At 51.4% G+C, this 23563-nt stretch overlaps 9 protein-coding genes across 9 annotated transcripts; 6 read left to right on the top strand and 3 right to left on the bottom strand.

The window, feature by feature from the left end:
- Positions 1–1247: 1247 nt before the first annotated feature.
- LY79DRAFT_83960 (uncharacterized protein) lies at positions 1248–2463 on the bottom strand. The gene is made up of 2 exons (XM_060565154.1): positions 2168–2463; positions 1248–2107 (listed from the first exon to the last, which is right to left on the bottom strand). Exons 1-2 carry the CDS (start codon positions 2237–2239, stop codon positions 1361–1363), a joined length of 819 nt encoding a protein of 272 aa, XP_060417127.1. The 5' UTR covers positions 2240–2463; the 3' UTR covers positions 1248–1360.
- Positions 2464–5297: 2834 nt separating this feature from the next.
- On the top strand, positions 5298–7149 carry LY79DRAFT_83937 (uncharacterized protein). Its single transcript, XM_060565153.1, has 2 exons — positions 5298–5624; positions 6237–7149. The coding sequence occupies exons 1-2, from the start codon at positions 5473–5475 to the stop codon at positions 6994–6996; spliced, it is 912 nt and encodes a 303-aa protein (XP_060417126.1). The 5' UTR covers positions 5298–5472; the 3' UTR covers positions 6997–7149.
- Positions 7150–7918: 769 nt separating this feature from the next.
- Positions 7919–8176, top strand: LY79DRAFT_667670 (uncharacterized protein; the record flags this gene model as incomplete). Its single annotated transcript, XM_060563414.1, has 2 exons — positions 7919–8088; positions 8158–8176. 2 exons carry the CDS (start codon positions 7919–7921, stop codon positions 8174–8176), a joined length of 189 nt encoding a protein of 62 aa, XP_060417125.1.
- Positions 8177–8429: 253 nt separating this feature from the next.
- LY79DRAFT_701684 (uncharacterized protein) lies at positions 8430–9418 on the top strand (the record flags this gene model as incomplete). The annotated part of the gene is made up of 4 exons (XM_060564928.1): positions 8430–8583; positions 8737–8962; positions 9072–9288; positions 9344–9418. 4 exons carry the CDS (start codon positions 8430–8432, stop codon positions 9416–9418), a joined length of 672 nt encoding a protein of 223 aa, XP_060417124.1.
- A 1370-nt stretch (positions 9419–10788) lies between these two features.
- LY79DRAFT_679996 (uncharacterized protein) lies at positions 10789–12070 on the top strand (the record flags this gene model as incomplete). Its single annotated transcript, XM_060564532.1, has 3 exons — positions 10789–11228; positions 11332–11778; positions 11971–12070. The coding sequence occupies exons 1-3, from the start codon at positions 11074–11076 to the stop codon at positions 12068–12070; spliced, it is 702 nt and encodes a 233-aa protein (XP_060417123.1). The 5' UTR covers positions 10789–11073.
- Positions 12071–13656: 1586 nt separating this feature from the next.
- Positions 13657–15362, bottom strand: LY79DRAFT_545701 (ubiquitin fusion degradation protein UFD1). Its single transcript, XM_060557189.1, has 3 exons — positions 15118–15362; positions 14752–15057; positions 13657–14691 (listed from the first exon to the last, which is right to left on the bottom strand). Exons 1-3 carry the CDS (start codon positions 15118–15120, stop codon positions 13849–13851), a joined length of 1152 nt encoding a protein of 383 aa, XP_060417122.1. The 5' UTR covers positions 15121–15362; the 3' UTR covers positions 13657–13848.
- An 81-nt stretch (positions 15363–15443) lies between these two features.
- LY79DRAFT_545700 (Lin1 family protein) lies at positions 15444–17042 on the top strand. The gene has a single exon (XM_060557188.1). It carries the CDS (start codon positions 15580–15582, stop codon positions 16984–16986), a length of 1407 nt encoding a protein of 468 aa, XP_060417121.1. The 5' UTR covers positions 15444–15579; the 3' UTR covers positions 16987–17042.
- LY79DRAFT_545698 (RuvB-like helicase 2) lies at positions 17043–18954 on the bottom strand. Its single transcript, XM_060557187.1, has 3 exons — positions 18716–18954; positions 18435–18661; positions 17043–18369 (listed from the first exon to the last, which is right to left on the bottom strand). The coding sequence occupies exons 1-3, from the start codon at positions 18722–18724 to the stop codon at positions 17193–17195; spliced, it is 1413 nt and encodes a 470-aa protein (XP_060417120.1). The 5' UTR covers positions 18725–18954; the 3' UTR covers positions 17043–17192.
- A 1618-nt stretch (positions 18955–20572) lies between these two features.
- On the top strand, positions 20573–23330 carry LY79DRAFT_83878 (uncharacterized protein). The gene is made up of 2 exons (XM_060565152.1): positions 20573–21122; positions 21182–23330. Exons 1-2 carry the CDS (start codon positions 20783–20785, stop codon positions 23134–23136), a joined length of 2295 nt encoding a protein of 764 aa, XP_060417119.1. The 5' UTR covers positions 20573–20782; the 3' UTR covers positions 23137–23330.
- The last annotated feature ends 233 nt before the right edge of the window (positions 23331–23563 follow it).

Raw genomic sequence — 23563 nt, 5'->3', positions numbered from 1 at the left:
ATTACTTTTAAGGAGCTACACTTATTCTTTAGTACTAAAATTAATTAACTAGTAATAAGATAATACTTATAAGACCTATTTATAAGGGGTTCTTACTCCTTTATAGACTTACTAAAGGTCTTCTTTTTCTCCTTAAGAGAAGACAAGGTGCACTTATAGTAACTATAGTAGTTATATAGTAGTAAGACTACTATAGCCTTAGGGCCTATAGTAGCTATAAGGGTGTATATATAAGCCTTACTAAAGGTAATAGTTTTATAAGATATCTAAAAAAAAAAGAAGTATTAGTAATTAAGTAAAGTAGTATAATAATAAAAAAGGATAATAAGTTAGTAATTAATTATAATAAAAAATAATAATATAACTTATAATTATTATTATAGTTATTAAAAAAAAAAAAAAGTAACTATAAATTTAGCTTTAAGGTAAATATCTACTAATATATAGGCTAGCCTTATAGTAAGTAGCCTTACTAATAGGAATACCTAATGCTAGTAGCCTATAATTATATAATAACTAGCCCTTTTACGCTAAAAGAACTATTTTTCCTTTATATCTAGGCGTACAGTAACCTACGCTAACGCCTAAGGGGGTGTATTACGCAGGATATTGCTAACTAACACTGCTCTCTGGAACAACGTCGCTTATTAATCTGACCCTTACTCCTAAGTATAGATACTTGCGGCGGAATCCACTAAGCAAGGCAATATTTAAGGAACATAGATTATAGCACTATAGATAGAAGAAACAAGCCACTTTTAACTACATGAATTGCCCCCTAAACGCACTGCTTGATGATAGAGGACAATACAATACCTCCACCCCGCCTCATACTCGACCTCCAAGAAGCGCAAGATGTCACAAAACTTGGGGAGGAACCTTTAAATATGCAGAACAGCCATCGGTGCTCGGGGCTTCGAGCCTATGGCACTGGGTACTCCTCTACACACCTACCAGGCACACAAGTAGAACCAAAATAGGAAAAAGGGGTTTATCACAAGAACCGTCAATTGTATGGCTTTATGTCTTTGAAGAAATTTTTCTAAAGAATCGCTGCCCCAATTATTACAGGGGAAAGCGTAACATTCTAGACCGTAGTCAAAAAAGAAAAGAAAAAGCACCAAACGCCGGTTAAGTGTGCGTAACATCATTAATACATCCGGCAAACTAAAAATTTGGCTGGGGGAGGCGGGAGTGGAGTGACCAGCACGAGACAAGAAAAGTGAGTGTGCGAGAGAAAAAAGCCAGCGACTTTAATGTGAGACAACCAATTTTTCCCCCTCAACCTGAACCCGACTTCGTATAAGATGACCTTCTCAATATGCTGGCACGGACTTAGTCACTAGATACTGTTCGCGTATTAAGAGTGGAACTGAGCGTCCCAGTGCTCGTTCTTGATATGCATGTGTTCCGGCATCAGGGAGCCAAGGGCAGGCGACCCGTTCATATCGTCATTATGCCCTTGGACCTGTTGGTGATCGCACAAGACACCGACCCCAAACCCCTCGATGTCGTAGGCGGCGTCAAAGGCTGAGTAGATTGGACTAGGGGCCCAGGCGTTGTGATCGTGGTCGTGCTGGCGGTGGTCTTGATCGTGGGCACAGGACATGGCTTGGGGGAGATCGAAGGTCGGGTGAGCACCCATGAGGGTGGCGGACGGGCTGAACTGTAAGTTTTGCGGTGCCGAGAACATGTCGTCGCTGCAGGGAGTGAGCATTCTCGGCTGGAAGGTGGTTTGGCATTCCGTGGCGGTGGGAGACGCCATGGACGTTGGTGTAAACTGTTGCCGGTAGGAAGTTTTGTGGTGTTCCTGTTTGACTCTGATAGGAGACCTGGGACGGGCCTCGGCGTGGTGGCGTATCGACTCGAGCGTCCCTGGTTCGGGCTTGACCCGCTCGTTGTCGGAATCCTCCTCCTTTTTGGGCGGCTTCTGCTCCTTTTTACTTTTCGTGACCCGATTCTTATTCGCTGCGGCGGCTCTGTTGCGTCTCTGGGGCTCGAGGCCCAGCATCGCAGAGCGGAAACGAGAGTATCTCATGCGAGCAGCATGCCCGTTGGTGATGGGCTGTGCCAGTATCGGATCATGGGCAACGGCATTCCAGTCAATCTGGACAACACAAGGTGAGACAAGGGTCGAGGAGGATGGGTTGTCATCGGCAGCACTCACATCTTTCAAGTTTTTCTGCTTCAGGATGGCGAAGAGAAACCTCGTCATCTGGTTGTCTGTGTTGGAAGACATGTTGGAGGTGTCGATAGCTCTGCCACCTCGAGCTGCCCACGCTATGCGATGGAGGTGAAAGTTGATAATGATGCCAGTGAGCTCGAGGGAGGGGAGCAATTTGAAGTGCACAGTGATGGCTGCGGAAGCTTTTGCTCGATCTGATCAACCAGCACACGACAGGCAGGTGTGGAGGTGAAGTGAAGGAAATGAGTCACTGTGAAGATCGGTGAGGCAGGGCGAGAGCCAGATATATGGCATCCAAGTCAGCAGGCTGAGATGTGGAAATGGTGCAACCACTGGGTGCGATGTCAGTCACCCTTCGGTGTGGGAGGTCAATGAAGGCGAGGCGGACAAAAGAGGCAGACAAGGAGGGATTCGCCAGAAGTCAGCATACCACCCTGGGACATCAACGGTAGTTATAGGTGCTTTGGAGGGCCTTGGACTCCGGAGCTAAAGGGAATGGGATATGCAAGTCGGCTTGATGCTGTCCCCCCCGGGAGCGAACTTGATGGGGCAAGCCGTGGCAGCGCTTGTGGGTGGGAGGAGCGCAGCGGAGCTTGATCAGTACAGTATGAAGAAAAAGAAAGGCGAACGAAGATGCTTTCAGGGAAGCGCCGTAGCGCTTGGGCCGATATTTTATCGAGGTGTAAAAGTGGCAAGCCCCCTTGGTTGAGACACAAGGAATCAAAATAGTCCCTTGTTGCCTGGAGTTACGGCCAGGCTTTGACGGGGACGCATGGCCTTGAGGAGGGGGCGTGACGTTTGTAGAGGGAGTGGAGCGGTCGTAAGGTGGTGGTGTGGGAGAGGAGTGAGTAGCTAGAGCTGCATGTGCATGGCATCATCCATGGACGGGATGGACAGTTTGAGGTTTTGATAGCAGCTTAGCCGAGCACTGATGCAATGTTGGAGGGGTAGGGTCGAGGCAGCGTGGGTGTGTCGCGGCGCGGGGCCGTGTCATCTCTCTTATTCGCGTAAAGTGGTTTCTGATCCCCCTAGCTTTTTTTTTTCTCGACCTTTTTTTGCAGATCCCTCCCCTGCACTCAGCCGACGAGATGGAGTCGACTTGACTCTACCCGACGAATGAAGGTTCGGGCAGGCTAGCGTGTCCACTGGCATGCAATGATAACTGCGACTAGCACTCGCACGTAGGCAGAATTGACTCGTCAATTGACGCGCACAGCTTTCGTGATGCTGGGGTAAGATTTTTACCCCCTTGTCTGTCAAACAGGCCGCCCCAAATGCAAGATCCAGGAACGACCAGCGCACCACTTGGAAGCGGAGCAAGGATCTTAATGGATGGCATGAGACAGTATTGTGGTATGGGGTGTGTGACTCACCTCTCGAGTAGTGTAGCGTCGGAAATGGAGGTGGTTGGGGCGGACTGTCTATGTCCATGTTGCGGCATCCGGTTCGCACTATTCATTGGCGGCCCTCCCGCAACGAGTCGTCAAACAGACTTGGACTGTCTCTGGTTGACGAATACAATTGTGACGACGGAAGAAGACGCCTGCAGACGCGTAGGTAGACATGTATTGCGACATGTATGAGCTGGCTTTTTGCCTGAAGGGTGTCATGCTAGGGAAGGATTGTTGAGGCTTGCGACGCCGGGCTGCTGTGATACAAGATACGGCGATAAATGACAAACAGAGTTTGAGTCTCTTGGCCCGAGATGGTACCCCCTGGATTCGTGCTTCGGTCAATCATTGTATCGTAATTTCAATCTCGTGTCTGGGCCGGGACATTTGTCGGGTCAATCGAGATAATGGAACAGCCTGGTAGTCGATGGTCGAGATAGCCGTTTGATGAGCAAAAGCCGTATGAATACGGGACTAAATTGCAGCGAAATCAGATCATGTACATTGAAGCCGTGAGACGGGCAAATGTATTGTGAAACGCCTGCGTTGGTGTCCTGGGCAACACGCGATGAAGTTGGTGGGATGCGGTGAGGTGGTTGGGAGACGCGTTCTCGCGAACTCTGAGCGGGGCACTGTGCGACCAAGTTTTCGCCAGGTCGCCACGAAACCACGTGATGGGTCCAGCCTCGGTCATTAGATGCACCGTGCACATGACCCGCCGGCGACCTACGCGATGGCTGCCTGAGGCCCAGTAGCATCCGATCTCCACACCGACCATAGCCGGTTGAGAGCTGCGCCGAACGCTAAAAAAAGCAGCGCTAAGAGGATTTGGATGAAGGGGTGAAGGGGCCTCCGACGGATTTGAGATGAGCTTCCTAATTGGCAACCTCTTTAAGCAGGTCACATCTCGTGGCATAAGAGGTCGAGGAAAAGGGAACAAACGAGACCATGCTTTCGGCCTGGTCATTCGAGTCTGTGTCAGTTCCGTCAAACTCAAGTATGTCGCTAGATCTAGTCAACATCTGCAACACGGCTTGAGGCGCATACGAGCGGATTGCACCATCGGGTATGTCCCAAGGTTGATCTCCCTTGGACCAGCACGAGCGCCCGAGAGAAGGCCGCCCGCCCAATGTCTTACAACCAGGCTCTTGAAAACAACGTTGTCTCGCAGGCTAGAGTCTTTGATGTCTCAAGGATCCATACGACACAGGCCCTCCCTTTACTAGCTGAGCATACAAAACGAGCAAAAAGGTTGCAAGATGATATCTTCGATAGCCTTGATAGTTCCTTTCGCACAGAATGCAACTGTGCAATGTTGAAAATAACAGATTGAAACCGAATTGGAGCGGATTGCGTGTTTCCCCTATGAATGATGCGACTGCACTGGCGCTAGGCCAGCGAACGTCTACTACGTACCTAGAGGTAGCTTGGCGGGAATTGTCCTCAGTGCTGCTACACGGTTAAACGTCGGGCGGACGGGTGGGTGATGGGCCCGCCACGGTCCCACCAGCGTCTCTGAACCTCGAAATGTCGAGGCAAATGACAGGTTGATAACCATGTTCATATTCCCAAAGATTCTGCGGAGTACTTCAGGACATTGATTGAAAGCGTATTCCTCATATTTTCTTCGTTGGTAGGTCAAGGAAACTAGGCGAGCGCGTGCATGTAAGGCAAGCACCTTGTCGGTGAAATGTTGAACCGTTCCGAAACCACATTTTCTACGGTGTTTTCCCTCGAATGGAGACTTGAGGGACGAACACCTTCGGCGCAGTCGTCAGCACACTACCAATTTCTCGTCTTCAACCGCGATAGACAACTACCAGCTCATCCACTTTCAATCGTATAAGTCGCGATTATCATCGTCGCGAACCATCCACCCCCTCATTCGCTGTCGCTATGAACAAAAATTGGAACGACAGGGCCGACAAGGACCTTTTCTTCACCATCCTCTCCGTCAAGAACATTGGCGTCATCAGCGGCTCGGAATGGACCACCATCGGCAACCACATGCGCACCCTGGGCTATGGCTTTACAAACGAGGGCTGTCGGTAAGTCTGCAATTGATACCACTGTCTCTCACTTTTCCGCCCGCCCACCATGAACTGCACCAAAACCGAGTTATGGGCAGCCGAGGCATTTCTTGCCCCCTTTGCATTCTTCCGTACAGTTCTTTTCGATTTCACTCTTCTCTGGCCTTCTTATCGGCTGTCTAAACCGCCGGCCATGTTGCAAGAATTATAAATGGAGGTGCCAGATGGATGTAATTGCCCTCACTGGCTCTCTTTATCAGCTTTTCTTCTTCCGTCATCGGTGCCATTTCTCCCCATCTCTCTTGTATGTCTCTTGTTCCTTCCGCTCCTCATGTTCCGGGGACGTCCCCCGTCTTGGTCTGTTTGGTTCCATGAAGCATCTTCCGTGAAAGCCGAAAGACGTCGACGGTGAAAAACTTTGGGCACTTTGCCTGCGCGCTGTCTCCGAGTATCTTTCATGCCACCTTGAATTTCACGTTATGTACTAGTCAAATGATGTTTGACACCTTTCCGTCTGTTCCCATCATCAGCGTGTTGCGCAATCATTCGGTTTCGTCTCATATCTTCTGTCAATTCCTCATGGAGTTGAGGCTCTACTACACCATCTCGATGGCGACTGACACTTCACAGGCAACACTTTCAAGGTCTTCGCCGTGCCCAACACAAAGCTGAGACCAACGGGGGCAGTCCGGACAACCCTCGGAAGCTTGATCCCACCACAAACCCGATTACCCGTCGTCCTGGACCAGGTCGCGGAAGGCCCAAGAAACAGCCTCAACAGCCTGTCCCAATGCAGCTTCCTGCTCTTTCTAACCAGCCCAGCCAAGTCGCTCAGCCCGGTCAAGTTGTCCAGCCCGGTCAAGTCGTCCAGCCCGGCGAAGTCGTTCAACCCAGCCAAGTCATTCAGCCAGGCCATCCCGGTCAGCTTGGACCTGACCAAGGACTTCAAGCCGACCAACCTGCCCAACCTGAACATCAACCCGACCACCAGCATGATCATCAGCCTGACCTCCATCAGCCCGATTCCCATCAGTTGGACCACCAGCCCGACCATAGTCAGTCCATTCAAAACGATCAATCACATCAACAACCATCTGTAATATCCGATGATCTCGGTGCTTTGCCGGAATCCTTGGATCTTCCTCTCAAGGAGGACTCTCTCGACATATCCCTCAAGGAAGACAACGATGACGAGCAGGACGGCCACGATGCTAAGAGAATCAAGCTCGATAACCCCCCTCAGGATCCTTCCCTTGTTGATGATGAAGCCGTATTAGCTTTGGCCGCCCACAGTGAGGCTCCTTCCGTCGATGGCTATGCTTCCGAGTATCCAACAGCTGGTCTAACGGGGACGGACCCGCACAGCTTTACCTACAATGGCGAGACATAGGATAGAAACCTGGCACTTGAGATGGCTGCTAGCGTGGTCCAGAGCTCGGGCAGTGGCAGTTGTATGGCTCAAGACTTGCTTTCAGATCAACGGTGTCAGGCGGATTAATATTGCTACCTAGAACCAGTTTTCTCCGGTCAAGGCGTTGTGCATCAAAGCGAAAGCGGCATCAGGAGCGAAGGTAATGAACACGACTAGGTGCCTGGAGTTTGGGTCGATTGAGTATTTCATTGTTTCCTGTTATTCATCAGTCATCATTCAGCGTATAGCGTAGAAAGAATCCGTCTTGGGCTGGCATTGACCGAATGCCTCCGTCGAGGTTGGAAGTCTTCCACAAGAGAAGAAACACATCAGAGTTTGCTAGCCACCACATGATGTTTCTTTCTTCGAAGGCATCCGTGATTTCTGTCTACCTGCGTCCAGAACCTAAACAAACCGCTTTTGCGAATCCCCGAACCAATATTCTACCATCGTCCTTTAGCCAGCCAGCAGGTTCTGAGAAGGTTCCATGGAACCTAAGATAGATCTTCAACGTTCTGCATCTGCCAATCTGTATCTCCACCCAACGTACTATCCTATCTTCTGCTGCCGTTCAGATTCTGCTACCATTCACATAGACTAGGTAGGCTGGGCAACTGCCGTCAGGTATCAGCCTGGCAACTCCGAGACAGCCACAGCCACTAAGCTTCTGTGACCCTCCGTGACCCTCCGTCCCGGCTCCTTATGCCCCCCTTCCCAACGGCTTCTTCTTTTCCTCGGGCAAAAAAGATATATCCACCCCACGAAGAGTTTCCTCCTCATCACCAACTTCCTTCCTTGCCATTAGTCAACACTCGCAAAATACCCGTTGCTATCCGTTACCATCAGACTCCTTTCACCATAACATCACCTTCGAGAAACTCATCGCAACAATACCGGCAAGATGTCTGAGAAGCAGGTCATCGGCAAGTGGAACAACCCGGCGTTACTCCATAGTTTGATGCTCGCCTTGTACGGCCAGCTCAAGGGCAACCTCAACAAGGAGGCCAAGGACGCGATTGAGCAGAAGATGCATCGCGATGGCTTCGAGGATGTCACCTGGGAGTCCATTCGGTAAGTCTACAGCATTTACTTGAGTTTTCCTTCTGGTTCTTCTTGCGGCACACTCTCGCGACATGCGAGTCTGAGACTATTTTCTTGAGCGCCGCTCCTTCTGCGAGGCTGCCTGCTGTTTTCTGCAGTTTCAATGGCCTTTCCTGTCCTCATTTGCAAATCTTGTTTGCAAACCTCTTGCCTCGCACATTCCTTTGGCGTATAACTTCTTCTCCTCCCCTCCAACTTTCCATCTTTAATCTTTTTTCACCTCCTCTCTCACCTCACCTTGAACCACTTCACACGATTGCAAACCACAGCAACATCACATCGCAAACACTCTTCATTTTCACCACGAAAAGATGTCTCGCGTAACTATGAAGTGGACTCCTGAGGACGACCAGCAGATTCTGGTCGCCATGGTCAAGACCCTGACCCCGAGCGCCGAACAGTACTCTGCCATCATCCAGGAGCTCCACACTTACGGCTACAACTACACAGTTTCTGCTCTCAAGTGTGCCTTCCTTACTTTTCATTTTCCCTCCTTGCGTTTTCACCTGCAAGGCACCTACTTCCTCCAGCGACACCCGCCTTCCTCTTTCCAATAAAACTGACTATCGCTCCCGTCTCACTCCTTCTTTTTCCTCTTCCAACTTCCACTTCTCCCAGCAGGTTACCACACATTCTGCTATAACCTCTACGCATACTCCCCTACATCGTCAGCACTCATACAAACATCATTCGCTATGGCTCCAGTTACTGTTTGGGATGACAAGGCCCGATCCGATCTGCTGGTTGCCTTACTGACCGTCACCAAGCCTTCTAAGGAGGATTGGGATCGTGCTTTGGCTGCAGTCCATGAAAAGGGCTACACCTACACCGCAAGCGCCGCCATGTACTTTCTTTCCTCTCCCCCATATTTTCTTCAAATCTTTCTTATACATTTCATCGTCACTGTTGCCAGTTTAAACATGTTTACATGGAAATGCTAACCTTTACGGCAGGCAGCACATTCAGAAGTTGCAGCGCAAGGAGCAGACCCCTGGAGACAGCGGTGAGGCCAGCGCCACTCCCACCAAGAAGGGCGCCAAAAAGGCCGCCACTCCGCGCAAGCGTAAGACTCCAGTCCAGAAGGCCAAGATCGAGAGTGAGGCCGAGGATGAGGAGGAGCAGGAGACTCCTGTTCCCAAGAAGCCTCGCACTCCCAAGAAGCCTAGGCAAGTAACACCTTGATTGAGTTACTGAGTTATGCTGACAAGCCTCACACAGCATGAAGGAGCAGGCCGACGAGTTCCTCAACCTTGACGCCATGGATGGCGACCACTTCGATCCCAATGATGTCGAGATCTAAGTTCGACTTGCGCGTCTCTGGCTAAATGCATCGATCCTTCCATATAACCGCTGCACATCTTGGAGGACGCTTGCTTTTCTGGGTGATGAATGACTTGGAGGCTTGGAGGCTTGGAGGCTTGGATTGACGATGGTCGGGGCGGCAGACTTGAATTGTGCACATCTTTGGCATCGGTACAAATCTTGCCTCTTTCTCATGCTTCGTCAGTCATGATAGGCCATTAGTTGCCTAAGATTACGGAAAATTTCTACTAGAAATCAAGAGCTCGGCTTGCTTTCTCTAAATCGTGGTCTTCTCTCTTGTGGGCCTGTACTATGTAGCGACTGACCTTGAACGAAATGGACCCTTTCGTCTTATGATTCACCATCTTTCTATTATGGCCGATGCCAAACCTTCTATCGATTCCGTCAGAAATTTGACACAATGGATGCCCAGCTGTTGCACGTCCACAGAGGTTTTCAAAACTTACCTCAATCGCTCTTGAGGATAATAGATGGCTTCTATCATGACAGTGGCTAGAATACTAGTTCAAGATGCCAGACGATGGTACTGTATAGTGTCTCTCAGCATCGACACTGAGCTTGATGGTTCCTAGTGAACCTAGACACAAATATGCTTGCTCTCCCCACTGCTACTAGACACTCCTTATGGCCAGCACACTAACTAGAAATACTAGCCTCTTAAGCTGAGTAAAACCTTCATCATTCTCGCTAGTTCTATTGAAACCATTGAAGAATGTGTACATACCGTCTAAGCTTAGCATACTTGGTCCTTCATCTTATGAAGACTACCAGTTGCGTTAACTACATACCCTTTAGTGGAGGTTTTGCTCTTCTTATTTTCTCTTTGTTATGAAAGGTACGTAGGATATAGAGTTATGTTCTCCAATATTTCTTAACATAACCTTCCCTCAATCCCTCTTGCCAGTTTGGTTGCAACTGCCTTGACGAGGGTTCAGAAATCGCTTAAGGTGAGTGCCCGCCTTGTTCAAGCCTACCCTCTTTCCTCCTGACCTTCACCAGCTTCAAAGACCTTTCACCCAAGGCTAAGCTATATAAACCATCTTCCTCTGCCGCTCCCCTCTATAATCTTTTCTTCCCCAACCCTATTTATTCTCTACAATCACTCAGTCTGCAATCGAGTCCCTCAGCAGTTTGAGGGCCAACATCAATAGCCCCGCTATATACAGCACACAGGTATATGTCCATTTGATATTTCCCCTAGTTACGATGACCATTGTGAGCCTGAAAGGAAGCACGCTATGTCGGATTAGTGTTTACTGTCATGTAATGCTTCAGACTTCTTCATCACCCTTCACTTAATGACCATCATTTTGGTTTCATCTGTTGCATTACCGCTCTTACGTTACCCCAAAATACCACTTTCAAACCGACTCATGTACTACCTCCCTAGCCTCTTCCACAACTTCAACGTCTTCCACATTTTATCGCTACCAAAAGGGTCTACAGTTTGTTCAACTCTCTATTCTGCGCCGCTCTTGCCTTTATATCCATTAATCTTGCCTCTCTCTCTCATCATGCTTACCTCTCAGGACAACTACTGCATCTCTTTCTGCATCCAAATCATATTTGGCCAGAAACGCATCTCATTCCTACTAACCATCTCACAGTTACTCAACTTTAGCAACATCCATCATGGCCCCGAACGTTTGGACTGACACCGCCGAGAAGGACTTGATCTGGACCTTCATCAAGGTCTCCAATGGCGGCAAGATCCCTAAGGCTGACTGGAACACCATTCACCAAGAGATGACCGATATGGGCTACAATTTCACCATCAACGCTCTCAAGTAAGCTTCCTTCCTTCCCTTTGGCATAATCACCACCGTCTACCCTCTCAATCCTTTCACACCCTCAGTCCAGCCATGAGACTAACTGCGTTTTCGTTAATAGCCAGCGCTGGTCCAAGACTATCGTCAAGAACTATGGCAAGCGCGCCAACGGCGTCGGCGCCGGCAACGCTGCTACCCCGGACTTGGCCAGTGCTCCATCCACCCCTTCCGCTTCCCGCAAGCGTGCTGCCCCCGGTTCTGGTGCTCGTGTCCCGGGAGCTCGCGGCCGCCGAGGCAACCAGGCCGCTCATGACATGGCTTCTGGCGCCACTGGTGTCGACAACGGCCAGGACGATGACGAGTTCGAGCCCGAGGATGTCAAGCCCAAAACGAAGCGCACCAAGATTTCCAACCATGGCGCGGCCGCTGGTCTCAACGGTCAGCAAATCGACCTCACCAACGATGCCGAGAACGTCCAGGCCTCTCAGCGCCTCGAGGGTGTCTCTATTATGGATGGAGTCAAGGTCGAGGGCGAGGATGGATTTTTTGGCCGTGGCCGCGATCGCAGGTATGCCATGTGTCTCATTTTATTTCCCCTTCCTTCATATAGAACCCTCATTCCCATCCCGTGATCTTATCAGGATATTGCCATTTCTCTGGAGCCGGATATGCAGCAGTTACAAGCTTCCGGCCGTTCCGCACAACCATATACGCTACTCTTCACATACATGTGGACAACATGTACTGACGTCTAATATAGCATGACTGCCGCTCCTGACGGACACTTCGCCACGGACTTCAACGTATTCGACAACAACGCAGGCCCCTCTCAGCATCGTGCGCTTGACGGTTCCATCTAGGAGCGCGTCGAGGCCCGCATCGCCGCCGCCGCCAACCATTTCTAAGACGGACAAGAGATGGCGTTTGCTACAGCACCTGAGAGAATGTACCGCTTGCTACTCCTATTGCTTTTCCCGTCCTCTTTGCTTTCCCACTAGCAGAAAAGAAGACACGCAAGTCGCAGAACAAAAACATTTACACACCTTACTCTCACGTACTGGGCAATGAATCAACGGTCGGCGGTTGTGGACAAGAACTGGCTTTTCTTCTTCTTCGTTATTCAGTCATTGGGCAGCCAACATCTCTCAACCGCTCGCTACTGTTTTTCCCCCCCGATTCATTTCTGCTTTCTGGTTTGTTTCCTTGGCTTTCGTCAACCTCTTTATACCGTTTTTCTCTCCATTTATGGTTAACCTCACCGAACGGAGACGCCCGTTTTTGGCTCCATTTTCGGAGGCGGCATAGAGAGGAAGAACCGTGGGCCTCGCAAGAGAGCCCGTGAAAAAGGGTCAACGGCCGGCAGAGGAACGAAAGACAGACGAACGGTTGAATTATACAGAGAAAGGGTTTTTGATGTGTGTGTGTTTTTTATGGCACAGAGTACGGAAGATGGCTAGCAGGGCTCATCGCATGGAACATCGGAAGCGGGAAACGAATGACACTGACGAGGAAGGGGGCCAGGAGTTGTTCCTGATACCCCTGAGATATCGCGCGAGTTGCGAGACTCTATGGGGAGCAAGCTGACAGTTGTCTCTATAAAGCTCTCAAGCAAAAAGTTTCTGAACTTGGTGTCCCGAATTGCAGAGCGACTTGTTATCGTGTCATGCACCCCTGCAATTCGACTCTTGTCTAGCGCCGGTTATCGTAGTAGACACGGTCGAAGGCCTGGTCACAGCGCAGATGGCCATCACCGCCGTCGTTGTATTATTCGACGAACTTCCGGAGGTATGCTACATCCAGGCAGCCGCGGAGGGCGTCGTCTCTGGTGCTGGAGTCTGAATGGCGAACGATGATGGCGGGCGATGACCCTTTGGGTGTTCTAGCACAACAGTGCGCCAAACATGTCCTTGCCAAACATGTCTATGCGGCGTCGGATGCGACGGAGTCGGTCGGGCTCGCTGGTGTTCCAGTTGATTGAGGATTACTGATATATGCTGAAGGTGCCACACTGCGTATTCCTCTTGACCACCTCTCTGAGAAGGATCGAGATGGCATCATGGCTCATCCGCCCTTGAGATTTAAAGCTCTTGAGGGCGTCCTCCTTTCACGCCGCCAAGCCATCAGCGGTCGTGCCCTTTAGCCTTTCATCGTCATCGCCGTTGGATATATCGAAGGTGTGATCCTGTGATGACATATTTTCAACGGCGCGTGCATAAGGTTGTTGCGTATACGACGTAAGTCTCAGTGAGGAAGGCCTGCATAGCCTTGTTGCGATCGTCGTCGGACAGCTTCGAAGTATATGCCTAAGCACGAAAATGTGCGGCAAGGGTTTCGACGTTAGGCATCTAACGGGCGTAGACGGTGAACCTCGAATAATTGGCGTTCATTCGAGAATTTCTATAGTTGAGCTGGGTGACAGGCACTGCCCAATTCAGCATAAGCAAGACCTCAGATGTTTCACGCGAGAGACACTCGCGTGCGATCGCGATCATTCTTCATATCCGGGAATCTAACCATCATTCGACTGTCCCCGATGGGGCCCTCGTAATTACAACTATGCGCCCTGAATGACTACCCAGCCTGTACCCGAACGCCATTGGTCCGCCCAAATCATGTGAGATTCATTGTCCGAAACCGATCACTCAATGCCGCGAGGCTTCGGACCACGGCCGTCCAGTCTGCGTCCCTCGTTGGCGCCCTTCTTCTCAGGTGCCTTCTCCTTCTCCTCGGCCTCACCCTTTCGCTTGCCTCGCAGGGTTTGTCCCTGACCAGCAAAATGTGGGCGGTTGGCCTCTTCCTTCTCGCGCTCCTTGTCGGCATCGGTCTTGACAGGCTTAATTTCATAGCCAAAGAAGAGCTTGTTAGGTGGTAGACGGAGGGGCATGGGTCCGTTCGTCCGGCGTGGCAGGGGCACAGCAGGTGCGTTGGCTGAAGCGCCAGCGACAGGGGTTGCAGGCTTCGGCGTCGACGTCTTGCTGCCCTTCTTGTTAAGCTTCTGTCCCTCACCGTAGAATCTGGAGATGTTCGTGGTTGCTGACGGGGCAATGGCGCTGTAATTGATGGACTGGGCCATAGAACCTTGGCTGTGGAGCAAACCGCCGGCCGGGAGACCGCCACGCACACTTCTAGGTGTGCTGGTTCCGCTTCCCCTCTGCTGCTTCTCGGGCTCGACGTAGCCGACTGGCGCGGCGAAGTCAACCTCGACATCCGTCTCGATCATGCAAACACCCATCTTTTCTGTCTCAGGCTTGACCTCGAGGACCGCTACATGGTAGATTTCGTCGTTGTACTCGAAGTTGAAGACGTCGCCCTTGGTGAGAGCAGCGAAGTTCCTAAATGCCTTCTCCAGCACCGCCTTGGGGTCACTGATGTCCAGGAAGTTGGTTGACTGGGGCTGCAGCTTGACCAGCTTGGCAAGTTCGAGGGAGGTAGTCTTGATTTGGATCATGTCGCCGACATCAAGCGAGAGAGTTTGCATCATCTGGTCTCATGTGAGCAACGCCACTCGCACAGCGCCTATTGTGTTGGAGGAGTTACGAACCCAGTGGGGCAGGTAAGCTCTGCCCTCCTCCGCGACAAACTCGAGCACACCAGCGTGCGAGTGCTTTCCCTTCTCGCCATTTATAATCTCCATCAGTAGCGGCCACTGAACATGTAGCTTCGAGACCTTGTCCAGGGCGGACGGAGGCAGGAAGATCTTGGATCCGTAGTTGAGGTCGGGTCGCTCGGGGCCAGGGGCCATGACCATGGGGTAGCATCGGTAGTATTCATCGAATCGCTGGATGATGGGGCGCCGGCCGCCGCGGGCGAAGTTATACATATCTGCTTCGTTGGGGTCGAAGCGGTACTGACGAGCTCCACGTTAGCTTGGAGTGAGGAGGTGCACTGGACTGCTAGGGTAGCTTACCATCTTGGGCGGTCTGGGTATGTACGTGCTTGGTATGAAGGAGAGCAAAGGCAACCTTTGAAAAACAAATTTCTCGTTGCTGAAGTAGGAAAAGCTCGTTCGGGTAGCAAGCTCTTGGGCCAAAGCAGGAGGGCTGGCACGAGAGTTGGAAAGAGGTACGTGACGAAGGAGGACCCGCGGTTTACGTGGGGCCGTAAGGCAACTGATGAATGACGAAACCCGCTAGAGGTTCGGTAAGGTTCCACTAAAAAATCCCATGCCTGAGACCCCAGACGATACTTTAATGCCCATGCACTTTGTACGGAGCATCCAGGTACCCGCGCGCTGGTGCATTCCAGGAATTGAAGGTACCTCTTCGAGCTGCATCTAGCCCACCTTGGAGCTTTTGAAAGACAAGCCTTACCCGGCTCTCGTTTCTCGCCCACCCCTCCCATAACTCACCATAGGCAAAGTCAACCCAAGATGTCTTCGAGACACTCAGCAGCGCGCCCCAAACGGGCTGGCGAGACATTCGCGCGAACACATCACCACGACGCTGAAGACGACAGCCATGATTCAAAGAAGCTGAAGTTCGACGTCCGTAACCCCTCCGCGCTGGCCCCTGACGCTCCCGAAGAAGATGCCATTCTTGATGCCGACGTCATCGGCGTTGCCGCCGGTGCGACCAAGCGCGGCGCCGTGAATCTCGACGGCTACGATAGCGACTCGGACAACGAGCGCAACTTCAAATCGCGAGCCGACGAGCGGTACAAGAGCAAGAAGGGTGGCGAGGCCAACTTCTTTGATCAACTAGACAACTATGATGCCAAGAACAGCGAGGGCGCGGGCAAGAAGGGGGGCAAGGTCAACGATGATGACGAGGACGACGATATGTTCGCTGCAGATGACGATGAAGAGCAAGAACAGGTGGCGCAGGAGGGAACCAAGCGCTCGGAAAAGGACAAGGCCGTGCGATTCCTCGATGACCAACAAATTGAGGGCCAAGAATTGAAAAGTAAGAGCGGAGGGCAAATTCGTTTAGACGAAGAGGAGAGCAGCGACGATGAGGCAGACCGGGATCTGGCGATTCAGGAGGAGGGCATCGATGAGGAAGTCGGCCTCGGCGGTCTTAAGCGCAATGCTCCCAAGGTCGAAGCCTTCAACATGAAACAAGAGCAAGAGGAGGGTGCTTTTGACCAGGAAGGAAACTACATCAGAAAAGCGGCAGACCCGAACGCGGTGCACGACAAATGGCTCGAAGGGTTGAGCAAAAAGGATCTGAAAAAGGCGGCGGAAGCGCACGAGAGGCGCGAGGCTGAGGCGCGGAGGCTACGGATGGAAAACGACGATATTTTGACAACGGACCTGCTCAGGACGCTCATTGTCAGGTTGGACAGGGGCGAGACGCCGCTCGAGGCCCTGGCAAGACTAGGCAAGGGGCAGCCCAAGCCGAAGAAGATACCCAAGTGGAAGCTCAAGAGGCAGAATAAGGGCGCCGAGGAGGCCATGGACGTCGACAAGGAAAAGGATCTCACCCCCGATCAGCAAAAGAGGAAAGAGGCCATCGAGGCCATCACGGACGCGGCGGACAAGCTGCTGAGCCGAGACCACGCCGAGATTTACGACCAGGAAAGGGAGGCGCTCGTCCGTGAGTGGCAGCGGGAAACGGGCGAGCAGTGGGTCGAGCCGGCAAAGGAGGGTGCCAGTGAAGACCTCTCTAGCAAAATGTGGGAGTTCCGGTGGACGGACGGGCGCGACGATGCGGATAAGCAAGGGCCGTATGATGGGCCGACGATGAAGGCATGGCAGGACGCCGGGTACTTTGGAGAAGGCGTCGAGTTTCGGCCAGTAGGCGACGAAGGCTGGACCAGGGTCGCTACTTTCGTATGACAAATCCTTTGGGATCAGGGCGCTCACAAGGTACACCGAAATGTAATGAAAACAAATGAATCAAAGAGCCTTGCCGTTTCCTGGCATCGTCGCGATGCTACCATACAAAACAGTTTATGGTACATAATCTATCACAGAGTCCCAGGGGTGGCCACCTAATTTTCTGCCCAAAAGAAACGCCCAACTCAAATACCTTTTTACCACGCTCAGCTCAACTCCATCGCATCGCCGTGACCATTTGTGACGGTAAAGTCAACGGCACCATCGTTGCCAATCAAGCGCTTCTCCGAATCGGAAATGAACTTGACGCTGCGGGCTGGGTCATAGAAGAGCGAGAAGCTTCTCTGGACATCGGCGATCTCAACAGTCTTGGCTCTGCGCTTGGCGCAGATCAGCTGGGACGTCGTGATGAGGTTGCTGGCGTAGCGCAGACCTGCTTCCTGTCCAATCTTAGTAAGAAGCGCCAGGGCGTCGGGCGAGACGTCGACCTCCTCCTCTTGGGCTCTGATGGTAAGGATCTGCTTGATCTCGTCCTGGCTGTATGTGTTGGTGTGGATGATCACGACACGGTCAAGGAAGTCGAGGGGCAGGCCATGAGGGCTACGGTAGTCTGTTCCGCGGATACGAGAGTTGCCCCTGTTGCTGGCCATGATGACGATGGGCGCGAGATCGTCTTCCAGCGCACGGTTGATGTATGAGAAGCACTCAATGTCGAGCATGTGAACCTCGTCGATGAACAGAACACCAGGAACAATCTCGGCCTTGCCCTCCTCCTTCCACTCTCCGACCTTGGTGTTGATCTGGTCGCGGATCTCGCTGCGGATCTCTCCAGTATCTCCGGAGAACAGCGCCAAGAAACCTTGTGTCCTCGAGTTGATGACATCGATCTCGTGCAGCGTGACGGTGTGGACTACCTCCTTGCGCTTCTGCAGCTCACCATCGGGGCACTGCAGGAACTTGGTGTCGACGCCCATGGCATCGTAATCGCGCGAGCGCGCGTATGATCGGCCGAGCTTTGTGATCTTGCCAGAAGACTTGTCGATGGAAATGATATCGCCGGCCATGACGCGCTCCTTGGTCATGGCATCGATCATCTTAGCGCCCATGTCGTAGACGGCCTCCATGTCAGTTGTTTTGATCGTCAGCTTTCCCTGCTTGGCGCCGCCGGTCACGCTCCGGTCGATCTGAATCTCAACGACCTCGCCCTCCATGATTTCGCTCTCCTCCTTGATGCGCACACCAATCGATTTTCGGAAGGCTTGTGTCAGGGCTTCGGTCTTGGACATTTCGAGTGAGAAGATTTCGGAGGACGCGAGGGAGGTGAATGGGACGTCGGGTCCAAGGGACTGAGCCATACCCATTGCGATGGCTGTCTTGCCGGTGCTGGGGGCATCCAGAATCAGTAAAGTAGCCTTTCGTCAATAATGGCCACGGTGAACAAGACTCACCTGGGGGGGCCGGCAATCAGCACGGCTCTTCCAGCAATCTTGCTCTCCTTGATCATCTGCAGGATAACGGCGGCGGCTTTTCTGGCCTTCTCCTGTCCAACCAGACCCTGCGACGACGCTCTGGGTTCTAATGTTGTGCTGTCAACACCAAGGCCGCGGATATGGGAGTGGGCTGCAATGAGATTGAGCCCTCTAAGCTCCTTGCTCTCGGAGACGGTCATGACGGGCTGCGGGTTCTGTCAGTATGACGGGCAGGCGCCGGGGTGAAGAAGACAACATACCGCAGCCATCTTGAAAATAATTTACTGATCAGTTCGGGTCACGAAGGGCGTGAATTGCGCGTTGGCGATTGACTATTCTAATGGAGTGGAGGTGGTGCCGTATTGATGTTCGTTAATGAGGCGCAAAGACAACTACTTCGTCGGCGGATGGGTTGCGATCAAGGCTGAGAAGCTGGGCATGCGCGTTCAGAAATTTGGGAACGCGCTTACCTCAGTCTGCCACACGCAAAACGTGGCGCGGCTAGCGCTTGAGCGCCACAGTAGAAACCCCGGGTACTGTGCCACCTCAGTCTAAGCTACGGCTCTGGCTTAATAACCTCACGCTTGCATTGACGCAACACTGATTAACTTCAGCCAGGTCGATAGCCCAAGAAGGTTAGATTGAGTCTTGTATGTGTTTGAAAAACATCGCCATTATGAAGGAGTGTTGTTCCACGCAGCATCATTAACGCAACTACTCTCTTATTAAGCTTAAGGTGGGTGTGCAAGTAGGCAAGAGGGATGGGAAAAACACATACACAAACAAGGATAATAATAGTAATAATGAAAAGAAGAATTTGCGACCGGATGAATGTTCGAATGAATGTGCCTGGTTCTTTCTTGTGCTCTCTCAATGTTGAGAACCTGAGGTAGCAGCTCACTGTGAGGAGGAACCTTCTGGTACAATACATCGACGTACCTAGGTAGGTGCATGATAGGCTGAAGTACCTACTGAGGCAGGTGGGCACAAGCGGAATTGCGCAAACAAACACTTGTGACACAGGCATACCTGGTCCCACCGTCATCGCCTGCTGTAAACTACGTTAGTTGGTCCGGATAGTCTGTCCTGCTGCCGGAAAGAGGCAAACATGCATCCATCATCAAAACCCATCCAGTTACTTCATACGGCAAAGCGACGCGAAGCCAGGACCCCTCGATCAGGTGGGTAGCAGCGCACACTAATAATAGTTGGACTACCTATCTACTTGGGTTCAAAAAAAAAAAAAAAAAAAAAAAAAGGCCGGTCGTTCCTACACCCACATACTAACAACACTACTTCTACTCATTCCCCTTCACACATAGAAGAATCTCAGAAATATGTAATCTTCACAAACAGGTTGGTTTGATACTAAAAAGGCTGTTTTACGTTATTAAAAGCCATAGGGGTATGTCGGACTTCTAAGATACACGTACTGTTGTGTTTTGGTGATGTGGTTGAGACCGGCCTTTTTTTTCTTCTTTTTTTTTCTTTTTTTTTTCTTTTCGAACCCGAGTGACTACCTATCTAAAACTACCTAGCCAACCCACCCTACCGTTATCGCCCAGCCCCTACTTTGCCAATTGCAAGGGTTGTTTGGAACATGACATTCGATCAGAAACCCGTTTCGGGTCGCTGCATAATAGCGCCAGCACACCGGCTTCCCCCCCCCCCCCCCTCTTTGCAACTTATGGAGTTAAACCTTCTTCATTCCTCAGCAATGAACTTTGGGAAAAGAAAAAAACGACCCCTGCCCGAACCACAAATATTCAGGAATAACCCACCTGCAGCTATTATACAACATACTGGCCCCATTTCACTTCTAACCCATAATCCACCCCGTCCAGAAGCTGCAAATCCCTTTTCTATCAGTGTCGTGGGCATATTCAAACCGAATTTGCCGAATTGAGCAGGCGTGCTCTTCGCGTGAGGAAGGCCAGCACGGTTTTCAATACCACACGCGACTGACCGCCCAAGTGCAGGGTGCCTCTTGCTTCAGAAATCGGACGATTTGAAGGAGCAACAATTCGCCTTCAAACGGTGACAACTTTCTGCACTGCTCATCTCTCTAAGCTTTGCAATAATTCACTACGATAACGACGACAACGACGACAACGACGCGCCCGACATCCTTGCTTTCCCCATCCCACCATACGCTCTTTTTTCCATTCTGTTTATTCTTTTTATTCCTTTTGTCTCGCATTGATTCCTGTCCTCGACGCCTCACATTCACTCAACTATCTGCCTACATGCCTGGAGGGAGTACGTGACCCGGATATGACCTCATAGTGAATAAGACGACCACCATAGTCTGAGTTTTTCATTACAACATGGCTTACAGGCGCTCCGATTCGAACGAAGGTCATCGCGGTGTCCGCGATAGGTTCGACGGCCAGTTCGACTACCAGAACCGACGAGATGGTGAAACAGACCGTCGAGATCGTCGCGATTTCCATCGTTTCGGCTCTCGCTCGCTCTCTCCAGACCGAGAACGCAACTACAGAGAGAGAGAGAGGGAAAGGGATCGTGATCGACCTAGAGATTTGGAAAATCCGAGGCTCTCAACAGGGCCTCGAGAAAGTCGCCCCCAGCATCGGAATGTCTCATCGTCGGCACATACCAAATCGAGCAGTTCAGCAGATCCACGTCTCAATCGGGGCCCAGAACCACGTATGACTACTTGAAGATTTCCCTCGCGAGTGCCACAGCTAACTTTTTGGTGAAAATAGCGCCTCGAAAAGTACATACGATACCGACAACGCCACATTTGGCGAATGACTCATCGTCCATGGCTAAGATCATCGCGGCTCTGCGACAGCTCTCACAGCGAAGCAATGAGCAGGGTGCGTTGCAGCTACAAAAAGACGTGGTTGAGGCGCGTGCTCGAGCCAGGGAAAAGGAGCATGCTCAGGCGCAACCCAAATATGCCGAGTTCCCGTCTTTGAAAGATTACCATCGTAAGCTTGAGAAGAGGGACGCTGAAGACTTGGATGCATTATGCAAGGAAGTTGGACTTGCAGACAAGCAGTGGCTCACTGCGGCCGAAAGTGTCGCTGCGACCTTGCTCCAAGCTTTTGCCGATGAGCAGCAAAAAAAAGGTGATCGCTCAGGTGGGCCCAGCTCTGAAAACCTCGAGGCACAGCTCAACGCCCGCATAGATGCGCTTGACAAGCAACACAGAGAAGAAGTGGCAAAACAACAGAAGCAAATAGAAAACCTTCGAAAAGGGCTTTCGGTCGAAACAGCTCAACGTAAGATACTGAGCACTGAGAATGAAACCCTCAAACAGAAGGTCCAATACCTCCAAAACAAATACACATCTCTGACGACCAAGTTCGACGAGCATGAGACGTCCAATAAGCGGTTGCGAGACGAGGAAGCCAAGGCGGCGCTGTTGCCTCCAGCAACACAAACCACTACGATTACCTCGGAAGATCTGATCCAAGTCAAGACGATGGTAGACCAATGTCGAACCGAATTGACCGACTTGGAGGCAAAAATGGCGAGGCATGACCAGAAACTTGGCGAACTGGATGTCGATCTCATCAGCGAAGGCTGCTATTCTCTCGCGGCTACACTGCCACGACTCGAACAGAACGCCAAGAGGGCTGCAGATGACATTTCTGTGCTCCGGGCAGATTATGGTCAGCTCAGAGCGGACAACGAGAAGCTCCGGCTGGATACTGATGGTCTCCAGTCTGGAGTCCAACAGCTTCAGTCAGGCACAGATGAGCTACGGTCCGACGCGCTTATGGTCCGGCCGAGCGTGGAGCAGCTCAAATCCGACACTGACGAGCTCAAGGCAGTTGCTGAGCAGCTTAAATCTGAAATGGTACAGCTCCGTTCAGGCACAGAGGAATCGCAGTTGGCCGTCGAAAAACTGCGGTCAGCAATGCATGAACCGCCGGCAGGGGACTCGTTCCTTCCTGTCAAGACCTTTACAACCATGAACACTGCCGTGTTCAAGACATTTAGCGGCTGGATTGACGACTTGAAGAAACGGGTGGATGCCGTAGAGGGCTCGATTCCAACACTGCAGACCGTTTCGAAGCAGCAAAATGATCATTCCTCGCAGATCAAGGCTATAGAAGACCAAGTCAAGACGCTGGAGAAAGAATCTGGCCAAAAGACGACTGGTGGTTTGGAGAACAGCCGTGTATCCACGCCGACCCTCACGCAGAGAGAGTCGATGAATGCTGCACTCGAAGCGTTGAGGGCTCAGGTGGCGATGACGGATCAAAGCATCAAGGCCATATCGGAATCGGCTAGACTCACGAGCGAAAGCCAGGCGGCGCAGGCCCAACGGGCGGGCCAACTTGAAAATGAGGTGCGCACGACAAGCAAACGATTAGGGACTGCTGAGCAAGCGCTGCAAGCGATGGGAGAAAGGTTTGGGAGAAGGCTGGACTTCATGCAACAGAACTTTACGAGTCTCGATTCTCAGATGAACAACCTCACAACGGAAAGCCTCTTCCAGGCCATTGTCCAATACATTAACAGGTACCAGCCTGGCGATGGACTAATCGGGCACCAGGTTGAGAGAATATTTCAACAGATGACTGCGTACGATCAGCGACTGACAATGCTGGAGCGGTTTGTGAGCCCAAGCGAAGAGTCGGCCAACAAAAAACGTAGGCTCAGCCCTCACATGGGACAGGTGGGCATGCCGAACGGAGGTCGTTGAGAAAGGGAGTTGACGCTTGCCTTTGATTCGCAATTTAAGATGTTATCCCAAAGACGAGGACGGCGACGGTGCATCGGGCTGGCTTGAGATACCAAAGTGGGTTATGCAGCAATATGCATATGCGTTTCTACTTTGAGCAGTCCTCTATAGATAGACTTGCCTGCAAAGACGGCATTATGATTGAAGATGACTCCATCTCTGTTCTCTATACCTTACTAGGCGACGATGCTAAAAGGAGTGGGTCAACACTAAAACACTACTGCCTACCTACCTAGGTAGGTACAGTCTGGCATTCGCCTTGGAAGACGGTGAAGCAGCAGTTTACCTCACTCGAGATCTGTTCTGTACTGAGCAGACTCAGGCCTGGCACATAGGTAGGTAGGTGAGAGAGAAGGTACATACGCACAGTAGGAAAATACAAAGTATG

This window comes from Colletotrichum navitas, assembly GCF_030913465.1.
Source record: "Colletotrichum navitas strain CBS 125086 chromosome Unknown LY79scaffold_13, whole genome shotgun sequence".
Taxonomy (NCBI): domain Eukaryota; kingdom Fungi; phylum Ascomycota; class Sordariomycetes; order Glomerellales; family Glomerellaceae; genus Colletotrichum; species Colletotrichum navitas.
Note: the sequence above shows the minus strand (reverse complement) of the source record. Positions and strands in the feature narration are given on the sequence as shown.